Below are 24,072 nucleotides of genomic sequence, written 5' to 3' on the forward strand. Positions count from 1 at the left end.
GAATTGAGGTTCATGTGTCATTTAAATGACACTGGAAACAAGAGGCACATGAGCATGCACAGCAGCACTGTGGTAGTTTTTGGAATCAGGAAGGTTTTGGTTCACCAATCACTGTTGTCTCCCACATGTTAATCTTATCCAGGTCAAGTGACAACACACTAATTTGGAATTAGCTGGAATACAGGGTCTGAAGTGTGTTGCCTTTGTCCTTGAGTGGTGGGGACAGGCAATACTGTAAGGGCTGTCAGGAAATATTGACAACACATTAAAGATCTGAATTTATCTTGCAAGATAGTCCCTTATGGTTCTCATTATTAGGAACATTTCTTTTATTAAACCATGAAAGCCTTGTGGAAGGATGGAGGCTGGAGCATGAATACAGAGTTGTGTGCATCTCCTGTATGAGACAGGCAAGGCAAATGTTGTATTAAGGAGTGTAATTCTGATTTTGTTTTATGCTAATTACACAGATATCTCTGTCCTTTGGGGGAATTAGGTTTATTTTTTTACTTGGCAACTTGACATCTCTCTTTCTACAAGTTTCTTCCCTCCCTACCGGCGCAAACCTTGAGTGCTCTCTCTCTTTCACAGCTTGAGTTCTCTGAAGCTTTTCTTTGCCTCCTCCCCAGCTGTTTTGGCCTTGGCAGGATTTACCTTTCTTTGTCTCCAAAATACGTGACATGATACTTTTAAATAGATAAATGATCAGGTAGATTCTCTACTTTTGAACTGCCTCCATGTCCAATGGTGAAGCTATTTTTCCATCAGTCACCCTCTGCTGTGCCATGGAAAATTGCTGTCACTGCTCACTGATGGAGGACAGCAAGTAGCCAGAGCCCACACTGTTCCTTCCTTCAGTGGTACAGATCTGTCTGTGGTGCTCAGGACTGTAGTCCTTAAGTGGACTTAAAATTGAGACCTAATTGAGCAGAAAGGTGAAAAGCTGAGTGTCCTCAGAACACCCTTTGTTCAGATTTGTCGTGTCGTGCCTGTCCTCAGAAATGTCCAAATGGTACTTCAGAAATAGGGCTCCTTCACAAAGCCTTTCACACGTCTGAGTTTGCCATCTTGTGCCTGCCCTGTTTTTATGCAGCTTGTTTAGACAGCACGGGGATGATGGAGGAAGATCTGTAACAGCTCCACATCTTTCCTTTGCGTTTAATATGTGTGATCTGGTGAGGTCATTAGGGCAAAAATAAAGTAGGCAAATACTCCTACTGAAAGCCTGGATGTATATGATTACATGTGTTTGGTAAATGCTATCTTATTTCTCTTTTTATCCTGCAGTTGGAAATGTAGCGTAATAGTTGGTCTTAAAAGTGGTTGTGTTTTTGTGGGGTTTTTTAAAAGACAAGAACCTAATCATTATTTTCATTATGCAATTATTTGGAATACTTGCTTTTAAACACTGTCTTGAATTCATGCCCATAATGACTATAAATAGGGCTTTCATTAACACAGTGTTTTCTCAAGGCAGTAGAAGTCTTTGAGAGCTGCAAATATGAAGAAATTGCTTAATTTGCACTCACCAAGGATTGCGTGTTCTAAATTAGCTATAAATTCTTTTTCACAAGTGGGGAACACAAAGATGCTCTGTAGGAGCAAAACCTAGTAAATGCAGAGAAATTAGGACAGAACTAAAATTCATGGGCCTGAAAAGAGAGACAATGTTCATTAGCAGCTACAATGTGCATTGGCTGCCTGTTGTCCTGGAATTCCGGTGGAAATGGTGTCATCCTCTGTCCAAGAAAGGCATCACTGGATTGTGCCCAGTTATCTTCATGTTTTGAGAGTGCACTGGTGGGACTTTGGGGTTTGTACCTTCAGGCCCAGGCCTCACAACATCAGCCTGTTCCCTGTGAGCTGTCCCAGCACTCCGGCCATTTATTGTTCCAGTGCTTCTTACCCAACAAGTGTGTGGTGCTCATTGCTCACAGTTACAGCTGGATGTGGAGGCTTGTATTTTGTGTGTTTTGGCATCCTGAAAGTCACACAGGAAAGCCAGGAATCCAGACCTGTCACAGGAGTGTTGGACAAGTTTGGATATGATGGGTGGGGTGAAACTTGTCTCATGTGGGACGTTGAGGTTTGAGTCATATCAGTTAAGGGAGAATCTCCCTCCTGCAGTGACCCCCCGGTGTTGTTAGTATTGGTTTAGTCCCTAAAAATTGTCAGGTGCTCATGAAACTGAGCACCAGAGTATTCCAGTACCTTAGTTTACTGCCCTGAATATCCAATATTGCCTTATTCTCCAGAGATTGCAAACACCTGTCATTAAAAAATTGACAGTGTCAGTGTTGGCTTTCCAACCTGGAAACACAACTGTAATTCCCCAAGGAAAGCAGAAGATAAGACACAACATATGTAAAACACTTTAAGGAATGTACAACCAAACTTGTCCTATTGTCATTGAAATATAAAACCCTCATTGATTTAAAACGTTCTTACAAAGAATTCAGATTTGATACCGGATCATTTCAATATCTCAATTAAATTTTGAGGCATTTGCTTCACTTTGTCTGGTGTGAAACTGAAGTTTTGGCTGCAGTGGATTCCTGAGACTTTACTGAGGTAAAGTGAGGAGAAATCTTGACTGAATTTAATTACAATATGGTTTCTCCTTTCCAGCAACAATCTCTTCTCTGCTGTTTTTTTTAATCACTCTTAAAAATAACTGAAATGTGTGACTTATCTAATTAGCGAGCAGTAGCTTGTGTGTCAAGTTCTGGTTAACAGTACTGGGAATTCTGTTTGCCTGTTTAAAGTGTCTGATGCCCTCTATAACTAAGTTGATTTCTTTCCTCTGTGCCCCCTCAAATGTTGGATCTGGGATGTTTGCTTCCATATATTCTTTTTTTTATATACTGGTTTATATACTGGCTTCAAATCTTCCAAAATTTTGCAAAAGATAAACGATTGTCCAAGTGTGGATTCCTTTGCTTCTGGACAGTGAACTGAGGACCCTGCTGGTAGTCCTGATGTGATTTTGAGTTTACATTACTGGATTTGAAAGCACCTCAGCTAATCGAGGCTGGAGTAATCCACAGGAGGTTGGGAAATCATCCAGTTCTGGAAAGTTCAGTAGCTTGGTGTCACAGGAACTCTGTGAGGGATGTGCAGAGTGGCAGCTTTCAGGGTGCAGGGAATGCTTTCAGCTGGGATGATGGAAAGGAAAAAAGTGTTTTGCAGGTAACAACAAAACTCCAAGCCTCTATATGGTCCCAGGTATGGAAACAGCAAAACTCAGAGTCTGACTGGTTCCAGGACTGTCTCTGCTGCTCAAAATCCCAACGAGCTTCCTCTGAAAAGCTGCTGATGAGTTCAGTTAGTTTTCAGTGCAGCTATTTAAAATGCTGTTACACAGTGAAATGAGCTGAAATGAGCTCCCCTTCTGCTGCTCCTCAGCTGAGCTGCTGCAACACCCAAAATAGACATTTGGGACTTGAGGAAAATGAGGGGAAAAGCAGCTCTGCCTTATGAGCAGAGCTCTCTGCTGGAGGCCAGGTGTGCTTTTTAAGCAACATGTACCTCCTGCTAAGAGGCTCAGGCACTTGATAGACATCTCCTGAGGAGGGCTGCCTTCAGGGAGCTTTCCAATGGACTTTCTGTTTAGTTTCCTTCTGAAAAGATGAAATATTGTCCGTTAAACAACATTTGAAATTATATTACCAATATTCCTTTCTCCTTACAAATATTAGGCCTGTGTTCTCTAAAACGAGTTCTATTAAAGGCTTCTCTATACCTGAGTTTTAGTTCTCCAGGGAAACCAGTACTTAAATTATGTGATGTCACTCTAAGTGCTTCTATTCCTGTGTCACTGGCACAGAGGGTTGGGTTAGTTTTAACTGTGCAGCTAACAGATTGTTAAATGCTTTTGTTGGTTCAAATGTACCTTTCAATCATACATCCTGTAGTAAAAGTCTGGTAATCTTTTCTTTTTTAAGGAACAGTAGTAATAGAAGGGCTCTGGGAGGAAAAAGAGCAAATTAATGCATAATAAGGTACTAAAATGGCTCCGGGAGGAGAAAAAGCATATTAATGCATAGTAATTTATTAAATGAAAGGCAAAAAATGACCAGTGGCTCATTTTAAAATATACTTTTATAGGTCCCAAGATAAAAGATGAAAACCCAATGTGTTTTAAACTGCTTACGGTGGGTCATCAGCTGGTAACTGTTCCCTGGTAGAGGCAATGCTTTTTTTTTTTTTTGCTTTTTTTTTTTTTTAATGATCATTTCTCCAGGTAGGTTTCAGGAATAGAAAGAAAATTTATAAAAAGCACGTGATGTTGCCAAGGAAATTAGGACACAAGAATTTAAAATGTGGGAGCAGGCTGAGAGAGCGAACTGCTCGGATGCTGCTGAAGCAGAGTGATGCTTCCTTCCTGCTATAGTCCTGATCAATGGAGAAGGGAAATCGAGGACGGGCCCGAAGAAAGTGGGAGAGGGTATAATCCTGCAGCCCAAAGCACCTGCTGTTCCTGTCACAGAATTCTCAGTGATAACTGTCAAAGCTTTCTCTTGTACAGACTTTTGTTACCACACCTGTACGTTGAGTTTAACCCACCCTTCTCTGTTGTGTTGTCCAGCGGCCCCTGCAGTCCTTTGGACAGGCAGCAAAGAGGTCCAAGGTACAGTAGCCCTGTGTTGGCATGCAGAGGGAGCCCTTCATGCTTGGGGAGCTTTGTTACTTTGTGGAAAGTGCCTTTAGTTTTATTTTCTGGCATCGTAGCTTTGTTTTATTCTGTTGGGTTTTTGTCGTGCCTAGTTGTCTGCTTTTGTGATTTGCCTTCATATTTTTAGTGGCTTTTTATTGTTATGGAGAGAAACACTTTTCCCAAACACTTTTATTTACTTTTCATTAGATGTGCTCTATTGTGCTGGTAGTGCCTTCGAAAGCTGCAATTGCTTGGGTGTTTTCATCCTAAAAGAATTATTTATTCTACTGAAAACATTAAAAACGCAGTTTTCAGCCATTTTGTTTTACGTAAAATGAATGGAAAAATAACGGCTTATGGTGTATTTATATAACTTTTTCTGAGCCATAGTTTTTAATTTTACATACTTTCCTTCAGTCAAACACAAAGTTAAAGTTAGTTCGGAGCCTTGCTGTATGTGAAGAGTATCCACCACCTCCCACAGCTGAAATATCACAGGACCTCCAGGTAAAAACCACATTACTGAAGTTTCTGAAACAATTTCAAGTAACTTGTTCAAAAGAAAATCTTTTGGGTATTCTTTAAATATGTGGGCACCGCCTGGTTTTAATTTTTTTTTCGTACAGCTCTAATAGAGGTGATCATGTCAGATGAAGAATTTGCTGCTTTTATGTTTTGCTGACTCTGCTGGTTGATATCTGGGGACAGGAAGAGGGGATTTGTTAGTTTAACTTTTTAGTCTTACAGTGCATTTGAAGGGCTCTTACCCTGCTCAAGTGCTGTCTGCAATCAGTAAGCCAGAAACATTGTGATTAGTATGGAGCACAATTTATCAGCTTTTTGTATTTAGGAAATTGAAACAGTTGTAAGTTCTGGTGTTGTAGCTGAATTCCTGCATGTCAGCCACAGTTGCTGGTGGCTGTGTAACACCTACCTGGGTGTGTCTGAAGACTAATGTATTAGGGTGATGTAACACACCTAAAGTTCTTACATGCTGAACAAAATATGTAAAAATACTTGAGAGAATTTAAACAAAATCCAGTTTACCTGACTTTACCTTTATACCAGTCTGGATCTTCAGAGCAAAATCCTATTACTGGCTGTAGGTTGTATGTATGAATGAGGCCATCGAAGTGCTGCTGTTTTTTCACACCTGTCAAAACTGAAATGATCCTTTGCTGTTATTGAGAAGCTTCTAAACTCTCTTTTTGTGAAAACTCACTTTTGTTAAGAAGGAACCAGTAGAATAGCCGGTGTGAAGGGGTTTTGCTGGAGGAGTGGTTGATTCACTTCTGGGAAAGGACAGGCATTGAGAACTCATGTAGGTGTTTGTCAAGGTAGTTAAAATTCTTTTGGGATTGAAGCACAGAGTATCTAGGTTTGGTTGTTTTGTTTTTTTCTTGGGGAAAATGAAAAAACAGTATTTTTGTAGAGCTTCAGTAATATACCACAATTTGAAGAGTTGAATAGGGAAATTCAGAAACTAGGCCTGCTAATTTGATGAAAATCTAAGTCATAGATTGGAACAGGCTGCAGAGCAAGAGATTAAAAGCCAACAGAAAAGCTAATGCTATTTACCATGACTTACATTCCTGTTGCAATGTTTTGTGTAAGATAATAGGCTGAGGGATGTAGCTGAGGCTGAATTGTTTAGTCTGAAGCAGTGGGGTTTAACTTTTCCAGTCACAGTAGCCAATTACAAGAAGACAGAACCCTGATTTGGTGGATGGTTCATGCAGGGTGTATTTCAAACATGAGGCATTAGGCTTTTCCAGCCTCCAGCACTATGCAGGACTATTCATTGAGTGGTTTAAAATCAGATATTTGTAATAAGTGTTCTCTGCAGATGGCATTTGTCACCAAGTCCTCTGGGAATCTGTCCTTGGCTGTGCACTGCCAGGTGGTTGTAGAAAGGAATTACTGTGGTAGTAGGAGGGACGTAAAGGCCTGTTCCACAGAATGAATTGAATTGTGATAATGTAAGATGGTACAAAAGGAATCCATAAAGCAAATTGCCTGTTCAGAAACAGAATTAGATCTAGCTGTGAGTTTTCTTTGGAAGCAGTAATCTGGAAGAAATGAATCCTAATAGCTGTGCAAGTGATTGTGAGAACAAATTTAGTTCTTCTCTATAATAGAGTGGAGGAATGCTTGTTGGAGGGTTAGAATGGGAATTTGTTACAAGTTCTGATGCTGGAGTGCACATCCTATGGGACACAAGTCTTGCATGCCCTCTGTAACAACTCGGGCAATTTCTTCACCCATTTTACCTTGTTTCCCAAACAATCTTCGGGAAGGCATGGAAGAGTCCTTCCATAACCACCAGTTGGCTGCTGGCTGCCTCAAGCCCCCCAGTCTGAAGCATTAATTGTGCTTGGGACATGTGGGGGATGCAGTGGCTCAGAGAAGGGAGACAGCCCTCCCTGGCAGCAGGGAAGTCACCTCTGTGACACTTCCCCTTGCTGGAAGAGTCACTGCTCTGTTGTTATCAGAGATTGCAACTGAAAAGTGGCTCCCAGCTTTGTGTTAATACTTAAAATGGATTTTAAGACACGGGGAAAAAAATCATGTTGATGTTGCTGATGATAGTTGAAGAATCCCAATTTTTTATTATTAGAAAGTGTAGCCTTGATAGGATGAAAAATGCATATACTCAACTAGGAACTCGTGTGAGTTTTGGGATAACTTTGTAGTTGTGCCTGTGACTGTCCACCAGTCAGCCCTTCCACCCCAGTGTGTGCAGCAGCTCCAGCAGGGTGAAGTTCTAATACAGGTGTGTGTAGAAGTCACTTCAGCAAGTCCCTGCTGCCATTGCTGGCTGCTCCTCTTTTAAGGGTGTGATGGGAGATAGAGCAAAGAAACTCTCTGGAGCAGATCAATCTGTTTTCTGATACAGGAGTTTCTCTTTTCCTGAGTAATTGCAACAGGAAACAAGATACTGTTCCTCACTGAGAAACCCAGGTAAGAGCCTCACAAATTGTTAATCCTTGTTAAAAAGCACTGGCAGTCTTTTAGTAAAAGGTGCTGTGAAAGTACTAACTTATACAAACTGATACATTTGATCTTTTATCTCTGTAAATACAGTATCTATTCTCTTGCCATCCCTTGCCTAAATGCTGGGTTGTTCTGACTGTGCACTCCAATAGGAAGTACAAGCACTAGCAAAGGATGATCCGTTTCAGTCCTTTTTAAGGAAGGGCTGTTTTCATATGAATTACAGTTATTAATGTGTGTTACAAGTAAGTAAATCTTTAAATGAGTGACCTTTTTTTGTTTAGAAAAAAAAGACAACCCAAAGGAGGGTGAGTGGGAGGAGAAGACAAGGGTGTTAGTTTCCATTGACTTGTGTAAATTCAGGTTGGTGTTGGCTTTAGAGATTGCTGGTAAAAAGCCAAGACCCTGGAACACAGGGCTTTGAGAAATATTCCATAATGTTTCCTGATTCTCACCTTTTTTCTCAGATATGTTAAGCTGGAAGGTTTTATCAAGTTTTCATGATTGGGGGGGGGGTGCTTTGCTTTTTCTTGTTTAATCAAAATTTGGTGACAATATCCTCTGCTACAGGGAAGGCTTGGGATGGGTGATCTGATTCTTTTCAGTCCCAATGCCAGCAGGGACCTGCTGCAGGCAGGATGGGATTAGGAGAGTTTTATAGGGGAAGAGAAGTTAAAAGATTTCTCGGCAGCTTTGCTGTCAAGTAGGTCATATTTAATTAGATGCTACAGTTTTTATAGCATGAAATCACAAGAAAGTGCCCTTTGGTGCACAGTTCTGGTGTATCACACTTTGAAGTAGAACTGGTGTAGTAGCAGAACTGGCTGTTCAGATGGTGATTCCTTTTTTAGCTCCTGTTGGGGAAAGAAGTATGAAAATGATTACTTGCTGAGATCCTTTGACTGAACCATTGCTGTGTGCATTGACTGGAGATGAGTTTAGAACATGCACTCAATCAGTTTTCTAGTGAAGGAACATCATACTATGAAAATTTCCCTAATTTACTGGTAGTTTTGTAGAGTGTTATTGTAAAAGGGAGGATAACACATAGATGGATGGTCAAGAATAATTTCTTAATAAGACAGAAACATGTTTGTTTTTCAAATAACAGTTACACAGCTCCTGGGTGAACAGTGAATGTAATGTACTTTGGAGAGACAATAAACTGCTCATTTGAATTATATTCAGGTTTATGAGGTAAGGAATGCTCAAGACTAGGAAAGAATTCCACAAGAGAGTTCCTTGCTAGTGCCTGTGATGGTATTTATCAGGTGTGGTTATACAGGATCTCACAAGCTGAGAAGTCTTCACACTGTGGTGCTGTGTTGGGGTGTTCATGAATTCCTAAGTTTAATTAGAACATTTAGTGCGGGGGAAAAATCTCTCAAAGGGAGAGGTGGTAAAACTGTCACTGAATGTTTTTTCCTCTTTGGAAGAAGTTGTTGCTCCAAAGCTGCAGATGGAAAGTGCTGTTTGACCCCCATGGGATCCGTGCAGGGTTCCCATTGTGCTGCACAGGCAGGAGTGGCTCAGGGTGGACATGTGGAACAGGCTCCAGCCTTGGAGAATCCGGGCTATATTTAACTCTGGCCAGATTCCAGGGCTGAGGTCAAGCCTGTACCATGACACAGGAGGAGAGAAGCTCAGAGCAAGTGCCTGGATGTGGGTGAGAAAGGGTTTGAAGGAAGAGCGAGATCTGCGTGGGAAAGGATCAGGTGCAGGGCAGGAGAGGGATGGGCAAGAATGGACGAGGGCAGGATCTTTGGGTTGGGAAGAGTCAGATGTCCTTGGGATGGGAAGGTGACAGCATCCACTCAGCTGGCATCTGGGGGAGCAGAACTGACATTTGAGGGAGTTCAGAGGTAACAGGGGAGGCTCTGACAGGACTTTGCCAGTCCCGCTCTTGGAGTCACTCAGACACGGAGTCTCCATCGCTCCAAACCTCCCCTGGCTTTGCTGTCTGAAGGACATCAGCCCTTCACTGACAATCCTGGGAAAGAGTAAAGCAGGAAAAACAAACTGCAGTCTTTCACTACTCAGGGAACCATTATGTCACTAATTTCAAAGGGAAACTCTTTTTGCTGTGTTTGAGAGACAAGTTTTATGATCGTTCACCTGCTTGTATAAAACCAGGGATTTTGAGATGATTGCACACAAAGCTCCTCTGTCAAAATACACAGGTAGTTAAGGATCTAAGCCTTGATGACAGGTTTGCAAATTTTGCCTTGATATATTGTACTGGAAATATTTCCCCTATTTTTTGTGGATCTGGAAATGCTGGTCTGTCATAGATTGAAACTTTTTTTTTTCCTTCTTAGTATAAACCAAATTGAAACTTGAAACAAGCTTTCATAGTAAAAGCAATAAATGGGGGTAAAAAGCATTGTGGACGATGCATTACTAAAACATAGAGGCTGTATAAAATTTATACACCTGAAAAACTGGAATCTTTTCTTATGTCTATGAATTAAGATAGTTTATATTCATTTTGCAATAGCATTCCTGGAAGTGTGTGTAAATCCAAAATGTGTGTGGTCCTTTCTCTGCCTTTTCTGTACTTTTTGATTTACTAATAAGTAATTTCATTGTATGGTGACACAGAGCACATGTGGGATTAAAAAGAATATGAAAACAATTTTTTTTCTTCATTGTTCTGCAGGTAATATAGTTCAGAACAGTTCTTCTTCAGGTACTGCATGAAATTATTTGTGTGGTGACTGGTTTTTACTTTTGACAGGAGAAAATTCAGATCCAGTTGTCACAGTCCTTTGAAAAAGAAGAAAAACCTGCAAAAGATGAATCAGAAAAGGAAAAATCCAGTGATAAACTGTCCAGAAAAATGTTATCAAGAGGTTTGCTATCTGTCATTGTCCTTTTAAATGTACTGTGTGGCTAAAGAACATATGGAAATGCAGGTCTGCTTCTAGGTCTGCATTGCAGAAACATAATTTTTTTTTTTTTTTTTGTGAAAATGAAGCAAATAGATCTCCCTTTGAGCTGGAGAAGGGAGTTGGTCCCAGAGGACACGGTGCTTTCAAGGCTCCATCAAACACATGCAATCCAGCCAATGCTTTTCCTTTCTCTCCTGCCTGGCTGTGCAGACCAGCAGCAAAGCTGTTGTGTTGCCTCAGTTGTGTCCAAGTGTTCCTTGGAAAACTGACTTTACCTGTCAGAGCAAGCTCCTGTCTCACTCCTAGACTTTGTTACAGGACTTGTGAAACCTAAGTGAGAATGGCACAGCCACCTTTGTACTGTTTCTGAGCTTTATTCAAAAGAAGTCCGTGTTCTCATTTGTTTATTTTACTTCTGAGAGTATCAGAATTTTTTTTACAAAGTTTTGGAGTGAGAGTGGAACTACATAAATAAAAAGGACAAGTATTGTGTTTCCACTTAGATATTATTGCATTCTGCATTGAAGATCTAGTCTATCTGCTGGAAATCTTTAGGTTTTAGTCTGAAAGAGAGCTAAATATCTTAGATCACTGTATCTTAGATCACACAGTGTAAAGGAAATACCTTTAAAGACAGACTTCTCTCTGGGACAGGGGGCACTTGTCCCCCTCGTGTCCTGCAATTCCACATGGCCTTCCTCATGTGGCATTTCAGTGCAGCTTGTCCCAGCTGGCAGCCAGGTATTCCTGAAATAAAAAGCACCGGAACGGAGAACTTTACTTGCATTTATAAATCTCAGTCTTTGAAATGATGCCTTAAAAACCCCACAAATACCCCCCAGGTAATGATGAGGAGTTGAGAGCAAAGTGACAAAATGCCTGTGGTAGAGCTGTTCTAAATTCAACCAGATCTCCTCTGGAGGTTCATTACTTCCCAATATAGGATGTGCTAAAATAGAAAATTATGGAATTTAAGCATCAGTCTTCTAGTAATTATAACTAAATCAGTGCTCAGTTGCAAATTAAGAAAATTAAATAATCATTGAATCTCAAAGTTATTTTACCAGGCATAGCATTTTTTTTTCCTTCACCTCCTCAGAATCAGGAGTAATCCCAAACCATAAATGCTCAGACTGGGACCTAAGCATAAGTTTGAGTTGTGCCTAACTAAGCTGAGACTAGGTTAACACATAAGTAGTTCTTGGAAGAAATCTAGTTCCAAAAATACTGTTAAAACATCTGTTGGTTTGAATTCTAGAACCTGGCACTTGAAGGTGCTCATGTAAGGGAAGATTTGGTGTTAAATCATTTCTTCCAGGGGCAGATTTCAGAGGATAATGTGTAACTTCGAATACTTTCTGTCACTGAAACCTAAAAGGAGAGGAACGTTGTGAGATTTCTTTTTGAAAACATCTAAACATGACATTGAGAAAACAAAGCCCAACAGAACAAGGGTTTTTAGTGATATAAAACAACATTTTGTGAAGGTTCAAGTGTCACATTCTGAATTACAACATTTCTTTGGGCAACATCCAGTAATTCTGTAGATTGGCTGCTGCTGGTCCACAGGTGTGAACACACCAGGACAATGTAGGATACTGGGGGAATGTGGAAGGCTGGTGGAAATCAGGTGTCTCAAGGTGATCTACTGCAATCTACAGCCAGCTGTTAAGAGATTGGTGGTGTCACTGAAGCTTTTCCTTCCCTATTACACTGGAATCAGGGGATAGTGGGTGGAGGTGTTTAATTTTGGGAATAATGTGCTTAACAGTTACAAAGTATTGATCCAAATATATATTATGTTAGCAATAATTGGAAAAAAGTAGTATTAGTGTTTCTTCTGAGTGTAATTTTGCTTTCTTCCCCCTCACCCTTAGATTCCAGCCAAGAATATACAGATTCCACTGGTATAGATCTTCACGAGTTTTTAGTAAATACATTAAAAAACAATCCCAGGTAAGAATCAGTAATGTCAACTTTCTTCATGTTTTTCTTTCTTCTTGTTACCTTCAGAGGTGTCACACTACCTGGTTTTTGTTTGTGGTTTTATTTTTTCCCCTCTCACATGTCTAACACCACATGTCAGTTCTTCAGGAAGAGGTTTTGTTGTACAGGCCATCTCAAACACCAATCCACTGTAATTGGGGTGTTTTTTGAGCACAGGTTCAGGACATTGAAATATGCTTTTTATGTTTAATATGCAGATGATGTTTTCAGTCTGTGTGTGGTTCTCTCCCTGAAGGGACTCTAATGCAGTGTCTCTGGAACTTGTACTCTCTAAGCACCTGCTTATTTGAGATCAAACTGCCTTCTCTGACTCTAATCTGTCTTGCACTGAGTTTGTAGATAAAAGCATTGTTTTTAAGCTGTACTATATAACTATAGTTAGAGATCTTCACTCTGCACATCAGAAACCAAATCTGACCTCATCCAAGTCCACCATTTGTTAGCAACAGAGTTTACCTGGCTCTGTGTTGAGGTTTGCAGTGTGTCACAGGCTGCCTTGGTTGTCCCTCCCCTCAGTGGGGTTTTGTACTGGGTTTGTGGCTGTACAAGGCCAGAGGTTAACTGGGTGCAATTGTGTTCTGTCACAAAAGCTGTTTCACTGCTCTTTGTTATTCATTCATATTATAGTTAGGAATTCCAATGCAATAATTTATTGGGATTCCATTTTATTGGCAAAAATTTTTAAAATGAGCCATAATAATGGGCCAAAGCCACAGTCCTGTAAAATTAGAAAGACAGACTTCTGTGAGACTCTTAGGTGGTTCCTATTTGAAGTCATAAAACATCCCTTAAAGTGGAAATAAGGAGTTGTAGGTGTAGATCTCCATAGGTTAACATGCAGAGTAACTGGGAAGCTTAGTTCTGTGATGTGCACAAATTGTGAACTGTGCAGCAGTGAATTCCATTGCCTGTTGATTGTTCAGGGGAACCAGCATAAGCAGTTCCAAGAACAGTGTTCATTTCTACCATTTTCAATTCCTCATTGCATTGCTCCATGTGCCACCTTTAGCCCCCTGGTTGTTGGTGTTATGCCTCCCATTCCCAGAACCCTTTCACTATGTCTCAGTGATCCCAGGATGTGCTCCCAGTCCAAGGGCCAGCTGAGACCTCTGTAAATCTCACTGCCCACACGAACCAACCTCAGCACTGCTTTTCCCCCTGGAGCCTGTTTTCTCAAGGACTGAGCTCTCTGTTGAGCCTCCTGGGCAGAGACTTCTTGGAGGGTCTTTGTGCTCTGATTTCTGAGCTGAGAACAGCACGTTTCACTAGGCGGGCCCAAGTCAATATATCTTAGCAAAAAAAGAATACTTTGTCCTAAAAATGCTGCATTTGACACCTGGTGGTCCTGTTTACAGTCTGCCATCACCCCTTGATCACAGCTCTGATCTGTGTATTCCTAAGATGAGTACAACCACAGTTATTGGAGTGTCTCATATGTGAGTTGCTGTGTTTTTATTTTCAGGGACAGAATGATGCTGCTGAAATTAGAACAGGAAATTTTAGATTTCATTGGTAATAATGAGTAAGTACTGTACTCTCATAGGAAAAAAGAATTCAAGAGTGTTCCTGTTTGTTTAATAAAGCTACTATTCCTTTCTTCCAGAGTTCCAAGAAAAAAGTTTCCCCCAATGACATCTTACCATAGAATGCTGTTGCACAGGGTAGCTGCTTACTTTGGATTAGAGCACAACGTGGACCAGAGTGGGAAGTCAGTCATAGTAAATAAAACTAGCAATACAAGAATGTAAGTGTAAAAGTCTTGAAAAAACCATTTTGATGCATAGATCTGACACCTGGGATATCTGATGCAGTGGTGCTGTAGCAGGTGGGGTCTGTCTCCTCACTGGGAACAGGCATCAAGGAGAGGTGGTTGTAAGATCTTTACTGTTCATGTTCCAGTGCTGTGCAATCATGTCATCTGTTTCATGTTTAACTCTTCTGGGGAACAAGGGATGTTACCTCTAAGTTAGGAATTTTTGTTGCTTTTCTGGCAGAGGTGCATTGCTAGCTTTATTCCTGTGAGATAGGAATTTATGTCAACTGTTTATTTGTTTAAAGATTTACACCAGTGAAGTGTACAAAGTACATTCTTTGTTTCTTTTGGAAAGCAGAACCAGCCTTATCTTAGAATGGGTGAAGGGAGAGGATAAGACTTGCACAACTTTGGCTTTTGTACTGTAAAATTCTACAGGGAAAATTCAGGTGTTGAAGTTCTTTATCAGTTGGAATAAAGTTGCTTACGGATCTCACATGTCCTTGCAAATAAACACAGCAGGGAGGACAGGCAGCAGTGGAAGTGTCAACCAGGTTAAGAAGCCATGGTATGGTGCTTTACTGTGAGGGCTGGGGCGTTCTTGGAAACCCCCCGGGAAAACCCATATTGCAAAAAAAGGGGAGCACTGGGGCCACAGCAACCCCAAAACCCGGGTGGAATTGAGGTTTTCATTCAAAGGAGCCACCTGTTCTCTCTGTTCTCTGCACTTGCCCTGTCTTCTCATTCTCTCTCAGAAAGACAAAAGTCTAATGTGTTGACATATTTATGCCACCTAGTTTCTACTTTTAACTTAAAGAATTTGCCTGACACCGGTTTTTTGTGGTTTTGAACATGAAAACAGGAGTTGACAGTGCCTGCATCCTAATCCCAGTCTCTTTGTACACTCTCTGTAGCTTTGGGAGAAAAAAATCTAATTATCTACCCTAGTTTTAGAGTCAGTAGAACTGAAATGATATGCCACGATGAAATTTCACTTAAGTAGACAATTTCTCCTCAGAAGTTTTTAGAAAAATATATAGAGCCTAAATATATGATGAATACTTACATTACTTATGTATGTGTTTGCTTTGGCTGTACGTTCTATATCTAAACTGACTTAGAAAGCCAGGCATTTGCATCTACTAGCATCTCTAGACTGAAGCTTCAATTGTGGAATAAGAACTAATAAAAGATTATTTCATTTTTATGGCTTTTAGTCCGTATTTAAATAGCTGACTGCCTCTGAAAGCCCCTGTAGGTATAGTTACTAATTAGCAGGCATTTCATCTAACCTGCAGACATAAGGATTCTTGATGTTTTCGACATTCTTATTTTAAATCTCTTTGGATATAAAATAAGAATTTAGCAAGAAAACCTGGGAGATGTGCTCCATGTGGAATAAAGCCCAACTTACCTTTTCCTCATAGGCAGGTCCCGGCTCCATCGCCGCTCAGTGATGTTTCTGACATCAACCACCCAGTGCTCACTGGGACGACTCAGTGGAGTGGGAGTTGGTGATTGCAGGGCAGTAAATTCAGAGACCTTTAAAAGAAAGAGGTAAGACAGTCTAAAGGTTCTCTGAAATGCCTGCTAATTATGCCTGGGCAGCCAGTAACTAGTAGTTAGGGCTGGCTGTTCTGTAGAAAAGCTCTCCTTGCTCTACCCAGGTGTCCTTGGTAATGAATAAATAACAGAAACAGAGAAGAGTGTACATTTGTCTTCTATTGGGCAAATATTTCCTGATTGTCTGAGCTCTTCTCTTATGACAGCGGAAATTTTATTGTCCAGGAACTTGGTATCTCTTTTTAATAACAGGAGTTTGCAAAATAATCACTTTTTCTTTCACAAAGTAGATAAAATACCAAAGCAATATCTATAATCTGTTACTTCACCCTCTCCCTATGATCATGTGAAGCTCTTGCTTGCCTGCATTGTACTGTTCTTCTCTTACTTATTTCTACTTAATTGTGTTGTAGAAATTTCTGAGTTTCAGTGCTCTCTCCTCTATCTTGTCTTCTGTTTTCCCTTGCAATGAACTTTGAGGTATTGCAGCTCTAGCAGCAAACACTTGTCTGCACTTCCATGCATGCCCAATATCCATTGCATGGCACCAGTTGAGATTCCAGAGCACTTCTGATTCCCCAAGGGCATGTGGTTTGCTTGCCACCTTAACTGGAAATTGCAGAAAAAGCTTTGAAGGGGGAAGAGGTTTTTAAAAGCAGGTTTGTTATGCCTCAGGAACAGGACTTGTCAGGGGTGCACCTCATCTTTTCCATTGCCTGGACAGCCCAAATCTGTGACTTCAGTTAGAATATTAAGTATATTTAACATTATTCTTGAGCATATTTCGGTTTGCTCCACTTTGTCCAGTATATGTTTACAAAACCATACATCTTTTCTTTGTGACACCTTTTCCCAGACCTGACCAAAAGTTTTGTGAGCACATAAAGGACGAGAAGAGCGATGACTTCCAGAAGCGGTACATCCTTAAAAGAGATAACTCGAGTTTAGACAAAGATGACAACCAGGTAAAAGGCACAGCTTATTTCCTTCCCCTTGCTGCATTTGACTGTATCCATACTATTTTCCTGTAGAAGTTGACACTGTATCACTTACTTCAGATGAGGATACGATTAAAAGATGACAGAAGAAGTAAATCCATAGAAGAACGTGAAGAGGAATATCAGAGAGCTAGAGAAAGAATATTTGCACAAGATGTATGTATCAAAGAAAACCTTTCACTGTGTTCTGTGAGTACTTCACACACATACCTGCACATGTGGGTTTGTTAAAGGATACTTCTTTCCAGGAAACTTTCTGTTTCCAAAGGGGACTGAGCAGATAAGAATCATTAGTGTGCTCTAAGTGAGTTTTAAATTACATTGAAGTTACTGAGAAATCTTGTTTTCTCTAATCACTGCTGTGTGAAACCCAAGAGACCTTCGAGAACTATTTTGATGTGTTCTCTGGCACCACCTCCTTCAATGCACTTCCCCCTTTTGCATTGTTTTGCCCCCTTACTGCAGTTTAAATTCCACAGTTCTGGTACTGCAATCAGTTCAGTTGTTGCTCAGAGCAATAATTAAAGAAGGAAAAAAAACAAGCAAAAAAACCCAAACCCTTTTCTCACTTATATCTATAGCAATCCCATTTTAAGTGGTCACAGTAAAACCATTTCAGGCCCCGTGTGTGAAATTGCAGTCAGGAATCTCCAGTCTAATCCCTGACTGGAGATACCCAGCAGGAAACCTTATAAGCTGCGATTCAATTGCAAGGAGTGATTATATTGACTCAAACAGTACAAATATGTCTTAAAAAATGTGTTACTTTTAATAATCCACATTTTCTGACATTTATCTGTAGCTCTTGCACATCCAAACCCACATTCTTGTTCTGAAGGGAGAATAATGAGCTCTGAGAGCCTAATTTATTTCTTTTTGTTCACCTTAGCTACAAACAAAAAGAGTGGGCTTTTGGATATAAAATTACCTTTTCCTTAGGCATATTAATTTACCATGTATATATAATTTACCATTTACCATAGGAGGGGTTCTAGATGCCATTCATATTAATTTCTGCGCTTCTTTGCCCCTCAGTCCCTGTGTTCCCAAGAGAATTATTTCACTGACAAAAGGTAAGAAAATTTGCCGTTTAATTCTGTTTTGTTTTCCTATTTTCTTAATAAATATTAAGCTGTCTTATTAAAATGTCAACAGAATCCAGGAGGAAGAAGCTAATAGTACACAGCAAAGACGACAGATACTTAGGTATTTGATGCTTTCTTTAAACCAATAACCCCCCAGTGTTCTGCATGCGTTTCACCTTTTCTGTCTTGGTTTTCTTGCTTTTTTTTTTTTATTTTTTCCCCTTATTTTGCAACTGGTGCTAAAAGCTGGGTTTATAAATTGCAGGATCAATAAGGAGACATCAGGGAGATCAGCCAACAGCCACCAGAGCAGCACTGAGAACGAGCTGAAGTGCTGCGAGCCCCGGCCCTGGAGCAGCACCGACTCCGACAGCTCCCTGCGCAACCTGAAGCCGGCGGTGACCAAAGCCAGCAGCTTCAGTGGCATCTCAGTGCTCACCAGGGGAGACAGCTCTGGGAGCAGCAAGAGCACGGGCAGGCTGTCCAAGACAGGTACAACAAAGTCTGTACAAATCCATGGCTCCATGGGGGTTTGATCCACTTGGGAAGCAGAGTTTTCAAGGGCGTTGTAGGTGGCTCGAAGCCGAGTGCGTTTCGTCTCGTGCAAAGGGCTGGAGAACGTTGATCACCCTAAATTTCGGTGTATAAAATACTTGGAGTTCAACTCCCCAGTTCCAGTGTGGCAAAGCTGCACTGTGCAGCCTTAGGAAACTGCACGGCTATACTGCTAGCTCAGATAAAACAGCACTAAAGCCTAGGAATTGGTAGTTATATTTCCTGTGTTATCTTTCTTCTGTTAAATTGCATTGCATATGGCTAAAATGCTCTTTCAGTTTTTAGGTTGCTGAGAAATGAGGTCAGTGGAACAAAGTGTAGTGTTTAATTTTAAGGTTCGAAAATGTGAGGCAAAAAAACTCCTAAGAATCTGGGTTTCAGAGATCTGTTAACTTGCAATTAATGTGAAAACAAAATCTCAGAAGATATGGATGTGAATCTTCTGTGGGTCAAAAATGAAATGTAGTAAATATTTGTATTCCAAATGCCAACATAATTTGATCTGATCTCTAATCTGGTTGTGGAGAATTTTAAGGTTTGTAATACATAGATGGGTTACTGATGGACTGCTTCAGAATTTGAAGTAGAACTGTAAAAAAATCAGAATATAATAATAATATAATAATGTTGGCTTTGATCTTATTTATAAAACTTGTTTCTAGTAAGGATCTGTTCAAATTTTTTTGCTTTCCCTTAAACCACCACTGTTTTTAGGTATATTGCCACACTGCTCTATCTTAATGCAGTAAAACAGTTACAAATTAATCCATTGTATGCTTGTATAAAAAAAATAGATTTCAAGTTCTCTCTGCATGTGCTGTAAAACTGTGCCATCACATGGAGTTATTTCATTTAGCAGTGCAGTAATGCTATTTGGAACAGCTTGAAAAGAAACTGCAACCTGACAATGTAGATATAAAATACGTTCTTAGAAGTATTTGTTGCCTAAATTTCAAGAACATAAATGCGATTCTTAAAAATTTGCTGGAAACTTTATTTTGGCATTCTGAGAACATTCCAGGTTTGGAATGCCCGCCTGCATGGTTGTTGCTTCACTGCAGTTCCAGGTTGTGGTGATTTGGCACGTGTTGAGCTTGGGTTGGTTTGTTCATTTGGATCAAGGACGTCATTGCCTTTGGTTCCAATGGCTTTGGCCTGACTTCTCTACATAATCTAGAAGGGGATACACTTGGAAACTAATCCAATCAAAGTAACTCTGGTCAGGGGAAGATGGTTTGACAGAGCTGGGATGTGCTCTTTTGCCCAGTTTACAATTAATACCTTTGATTTTCGCTTCGTTCAGCAATAGAAAGAGGCCAATAGCATCAGCCAATGCTTCAAGCTGTGCTCTCTTCATCAGCACAAGTAGAGGGGTTACAATTTTATGAAGGACTGCAAAGTAATTTCAAACTGTAGAGAAATTCCATCAGAGTGCTTTGAGTCTTCCTTTCTCTTCTAGATTGTATAGAGGCTGCTAATGAGGAGTTCTTTGATTTAAACAACTATATTGTGTTTGCAAGTACTGCAAGTATCATACAGTTCTTATGAAGTCTTTGCTAAACTGTATACCTTGAGCTCTAGATGTACAGTGATCTGGGAACAGCAGTTCCACAGACCTCTCCATATTGGACTTTTGGAATATTGCTTTTAGCTGCATGTCTTGGCTTTCAGGAAGCTCAGGGTCTTGTTCTCCACTGCCTTGCAATGTTTATAGTCATTCACAGCTGTAAAATGATTATTGCTTTCAATTGGCTATTTGATACTCCTTTGGAAATTTGATTTTTTTTTTCATAAAGCCAGGCTAAAACTTCCATATTACACTAATTTTTTCTAGATGTATTTGTGATTTCAGTCTCAAAGTTGTCAGAGGAGGAAAAAAATAGTTTTGTGTTTTTTAGTGTTCTGCAAATTGTCCAAAGGTGAGTCAGAGAAGATCTCTGACGCCAGTAGTAAAAAGCAGCTGGTCCTTGCTTACCTACATGTTCTGTGTGTGCAGAGCATGTGGATTTAGCCAGTGTATCCGCAGGGACCCGCTGGATCTGCATTGCCCCTGATTGCACAGGTGCAGCAGCTGTATGTCCATCTCCTTGATGTATCCCATCCACATACGTGCATCCATCATTCTGGAGTAGTGACCAATTCCTTATAGGAACTCTGGATGTACAGACATGTATTTGCTGACCACAAAACCACTTCTAGATATGAAAGCCCCCTTTGCAGTGCAAAGCAGTGCTGAACTGACCCTTGGGGCACAGAAGGGACGTTGTAATGTATTTCAGGGGAGATGAAGGGGGAGTTCATTGAAAGGGCGCTGTTGAATCGTGTGCTTAATGCTGAGCTTGTAAGTGCTCACCCTTATAGTGTATATTTTAAGTGAGCATGATGTTTCTGTCTGTAGGTAAAACCCTTTCTCGTTACTCCTTTCCCAGGTTCAGAGTCTTCTAGTAGTGTAGGGTCCTCCACGGGTTCTCTTTCCCACACCCAGCAGCCTGTCCCCGTGCCAGCTCTAAGCCAGCCCTCTCCTGGCACTCCTGCCGTCTATCCAGCTGCCAGCACTAGTAACTCTCTTTCCTTTGATGGTGGCATGAGTGGCCAAGTGGCACCTGCTGGCAGTAGCTTCTTTCTGCTTCCCTTGGAAGCGGCGGGCATCCCGCCGGGCAGCGTGCTGGTCAACCCCCAAACAGGTTGGTAGCGCTCGGGGGGTCTGTCACACTGACAACTGGGGACATGCACGAGTGTTTGCAAAGACTCACCCTCAGTGTTGTCCTGTGTCCTTTCTTTTCCTCTTCATTTTTTTTCCTGTGGTTGTGTTCGTTCAGTGCACTTGATTTACCGAGAAAGCATGACTGTGGGATCAAAGGGATAAGGAAACTCCCGTGTTTTCTCTGGGAGAGTTTTAACTTATATGTGACATTTTAATGAGTGACTTGCACAAAATGTGAAAATCCTATGATTTATTATCCAGAACACAGAATAACTTAAATTATTGTTTCGGATCTTTTCAGGAGAGGGAAAAGTCTGTTTCAGTGAGGGGATAGAGCCTGAGAAAGGATTCACATTGACTGGCAAGGATTTATCATCCTTCATTTCTTTTGTCGCTGCATATTCTTGTGTCCCTGTGCTCATGGCTCTAATTTAATACAAGTGAGAGAGAGAACCATGAGCTGACCTGCTATTTCTAAACTTGTGTTGTCGGTTTAAAACAGGATTAAATCAATGTTGGTGTAATTGGCCAATCCTGATATCTTTAGTAAGCAGTGGGAAATGGATACTCCGTAATGTAGGTGCAAGGAGATACGTGACTACTTGTCTGGTTGAAATGAGGAGTTAGAATTCTCTGGGCAAACTTTTACTTTATTGTAGAAATTAAGGAAAGCTTGAAAATTTTAATTTACCTTCTATGTAAAACACCATAATTTTTGGACATTATTATATTTTAATTTTAGTTTAATGATTTGTTTTCATGGCAGAAAAAGAAATGCCTCAGGATATGTTTACCATCATCCTGTAGATGGACTTTATTATGTTTGAATGTAACTGCACATGATGTTTTAAACTAAATGTTTCTGATTAGGGTTGTTAAGATGATCAGTTAGTAAATAACTTCTATAACTAGAAGATTTAACAAAGAAATAGATAAATTTCTCTTTCTCCTTAATATGAATCAATTTTTTAAATTTGGTTACAAATGAGTTGCTGTAGGACCTAATTTTCATAGATAGCCATTGAATTTGTCATCCCAGAGCTGGGTTCATTAATAGTCTTTTATAATTATGTTAATGTCTAATGAGTGTCTAATAGAAGGTAAAGTGCACTTTAATAAGAACAAGGAATGTTTAGGTGCAGATAAACTTGGATTTATGATGTACTGGAGGAGTCATATTCTCTAGTTGTTCCTTGGCTTTAATGTTCCAAATGATAGCTGGAGTTCAACAAACACAGTCTGGTTTCTCAGCATTTCTGACAGAGCATCCCATGGCCTGGGTCAGCAGGGTCATTCTGCTCATGAGTTGAAGAGGGTAATTAGGAAAAGACAGCTCGTACTGAGCGGCTCCAAGGAACAAGTGAAGCTCTGGTGGTGAGCAGAAAGTGAGAGAAGGAAATAGGCAAATCTGCCTCCCTGTTTCTGTGAATGGTCCCGATCCCTGGGTGTTACAGAGACACCTGTTAAGCTGAATTGAATCTCCCCTAATCACCTGCAGTCCAACTGCATGATGTGTAGCTTGTTTTTGTGAGCCTGTTCATGCTCCCTGCCTGTCTCTTCCCTTAATTCTTCAATCCTTTTTTCAGTAACTGTTACATTTTATGTTGGCCAGTTGCATTTAAATATAATGGGACCAAGCAGTCTGGAGGAGCGCTAGTCTGCTTTGACAGGACCATGGCTAGGGGGCAAAGGCTTTATTTCATCTTAGTTTATACGTTTCTGGAAAGAATCTCAGACAAGAGAATATTTATATCAGAGGAGAGAAAAATCCACATCAGTATTTGGCCTTAAGCATCAAAATAAGCCAATGCAGGATGTGTCATGAAGCAGGTACACACAGGTCCTCACAGCCAGGCCCTCATTCCTTCCATTTATTTGGTTTTTTTCCCAACTCAGGCACAAAAACAAATCACTGTTTGTCTATAATTTACTTTTAAGGAGTTAATTTTTCAGTTCTTTTTCGTCAGTCCACTGCTGTAATACTGAAGTTGAAATAGGAGACTAATACTACATTATTTATTTTGAAAGCTAAAAGCCAATTCATCTAAGAATAGGGGAAGAGAGTCCTTTAACAATAATCTCATTAGCAGTCATGGAAATACCAGGGCAGCTATTGCTTTATATATTTTTTAAAAAATATTTGCCTTTAAGCTCTCCTGTGTTCTGATTGGCGTTCATATTGATTAAAGAAAATTAATTTTTAAAAGGTCCTTAAAATAGTATTTTTAGTAGGGTTTTTCATTATTACTCCTGTCCTTTTCAATCCACTTGATTAAAAATCAGGTTTCAAGACAAGCAGGATACAGCAAATATTTATGTGTTCACTAAGTAAAGACTGGGGTATCTTTGTTTAGCTTAAATGTTTTGGTTTTTCACTGCATGTAGTCATTACTATTATAAACGTGGTTGTGGGGATTTGGCATAAACCTGTCATATAAAACAGCATGACTTCACTTATTCTTAATAAAATTCTGTTATTTCATCCATTTTGTAAATATATTTGTGTGTTTTCTCCAAGCTCAGATGGTGCAACTGGTTGTTTGTTCTCTTCCACCTTTCCCAGGGCAGCCATTCCTGAATCCAGATGGCACTCCAGTCGTGTACAATCCTCCTCTGCCTCAGCAGCCTGTTAGGACCCAAGTGCCTGGACCTCCACAACAGCCACCTCTTCCCACCCCGGCTCAGCAACAGCCCCCGGCAAACCCCGTCCTCTCGCAGGTGACGTGGCACATCCGTGGGGTGGGGATGGAAAGGGACCAGGAGCAGGGCTCTGCCTCCACCCCCTGTGTCTGGGCAGGAAAAGGGAAGGTTCTCTTCCTTTCCACAGCAGCTATTTCAGGCACCGAGCTACTGCCCATAGTCTCC

The 24,072-nt window shown here is 40.5% G+C and overlaps 1 protein-coding gene across 14 annotated transcripts in view; it reads left to right on the top strand.

Annotated features, from left to right (window-relative positions):
- Positions 1–24,072, top strand: part of R3HDM1 (R3H domain containing 1) — a 77,138-nt gene that overhangs the window by 31,973 nt on the left and 21,093 nt on the right. For 8 of the 14 annotated variants that reach the window (XM_017836325.1, XM_017836327.1, XM_017836332.1 and 5 more), the window contains exons 4-16: positions 4,589–4,630; positions 5,075–5,164; positions 10,389–10,503; positions 12,420–12,498; positions 14,012–14,071; positions 14,153–14,293; positions 16,722–16,830; positions 16,924–17,019; positions 17,899–17,936; positions 18,019–18,069; positions 18,214–18,440; positions 20,933–21,187; positions 23,771–23,925. In XM_017836325.1, the coding sequence (XP_017691814.1) occupies positions 4,589–4,630; positions 5,075–5,164; positions 10,389–10,503; positions 12,420–12,498; positions 14,012–14,071; positions 14,153–14,293; positions 16,722–16,830; positions 16,924–17,019; positions 17,899–17,936; positions 18,019–18,069; positions 18,214–18,440; positions 20,933–21,187; positions 23,771–23,925 (1,458 nt within the window). Of the gene's footprint in view, positions 1–4,588; positions 4,631–5,074; positions 5,165–10,388; positions 10,504–12,419; positions 12,499–14,011; positions 14,072–14,152; positions 14,294–15,621; positions 15,860–16,721; positions 16,831–16,923; positions 17,020–17,898; positions 17,937–18,018; positions 18,070–18,213; positions 18,441–20,932; positions 21,188–23,770; positions 23,926–24,072 lie in introns of those variants that run through there. The other 6 variants (XM_017836334.1, XM_017836329.1, XM_017836328.1 and 3 more) reach the window with 6 other exon arrangements.

The sequence above is a fragment of the Lepidothrix coronata genome, unplaced genomic scaffold (genome assembly GCF_001604755.1).
Source record: "Lepidothrix coronata isolate B3197 unplaced genomic scaffold, Lepidothrix_coronata-1.0 Scaffold275, whole genome shotgun sequence".
NCBI classification, from domain to species: Eukaryota; Metazoa; Chordata; class Aves; order Passeriformes; family Pipridae; genus Lepidothrix; species Lepidothrix coronata.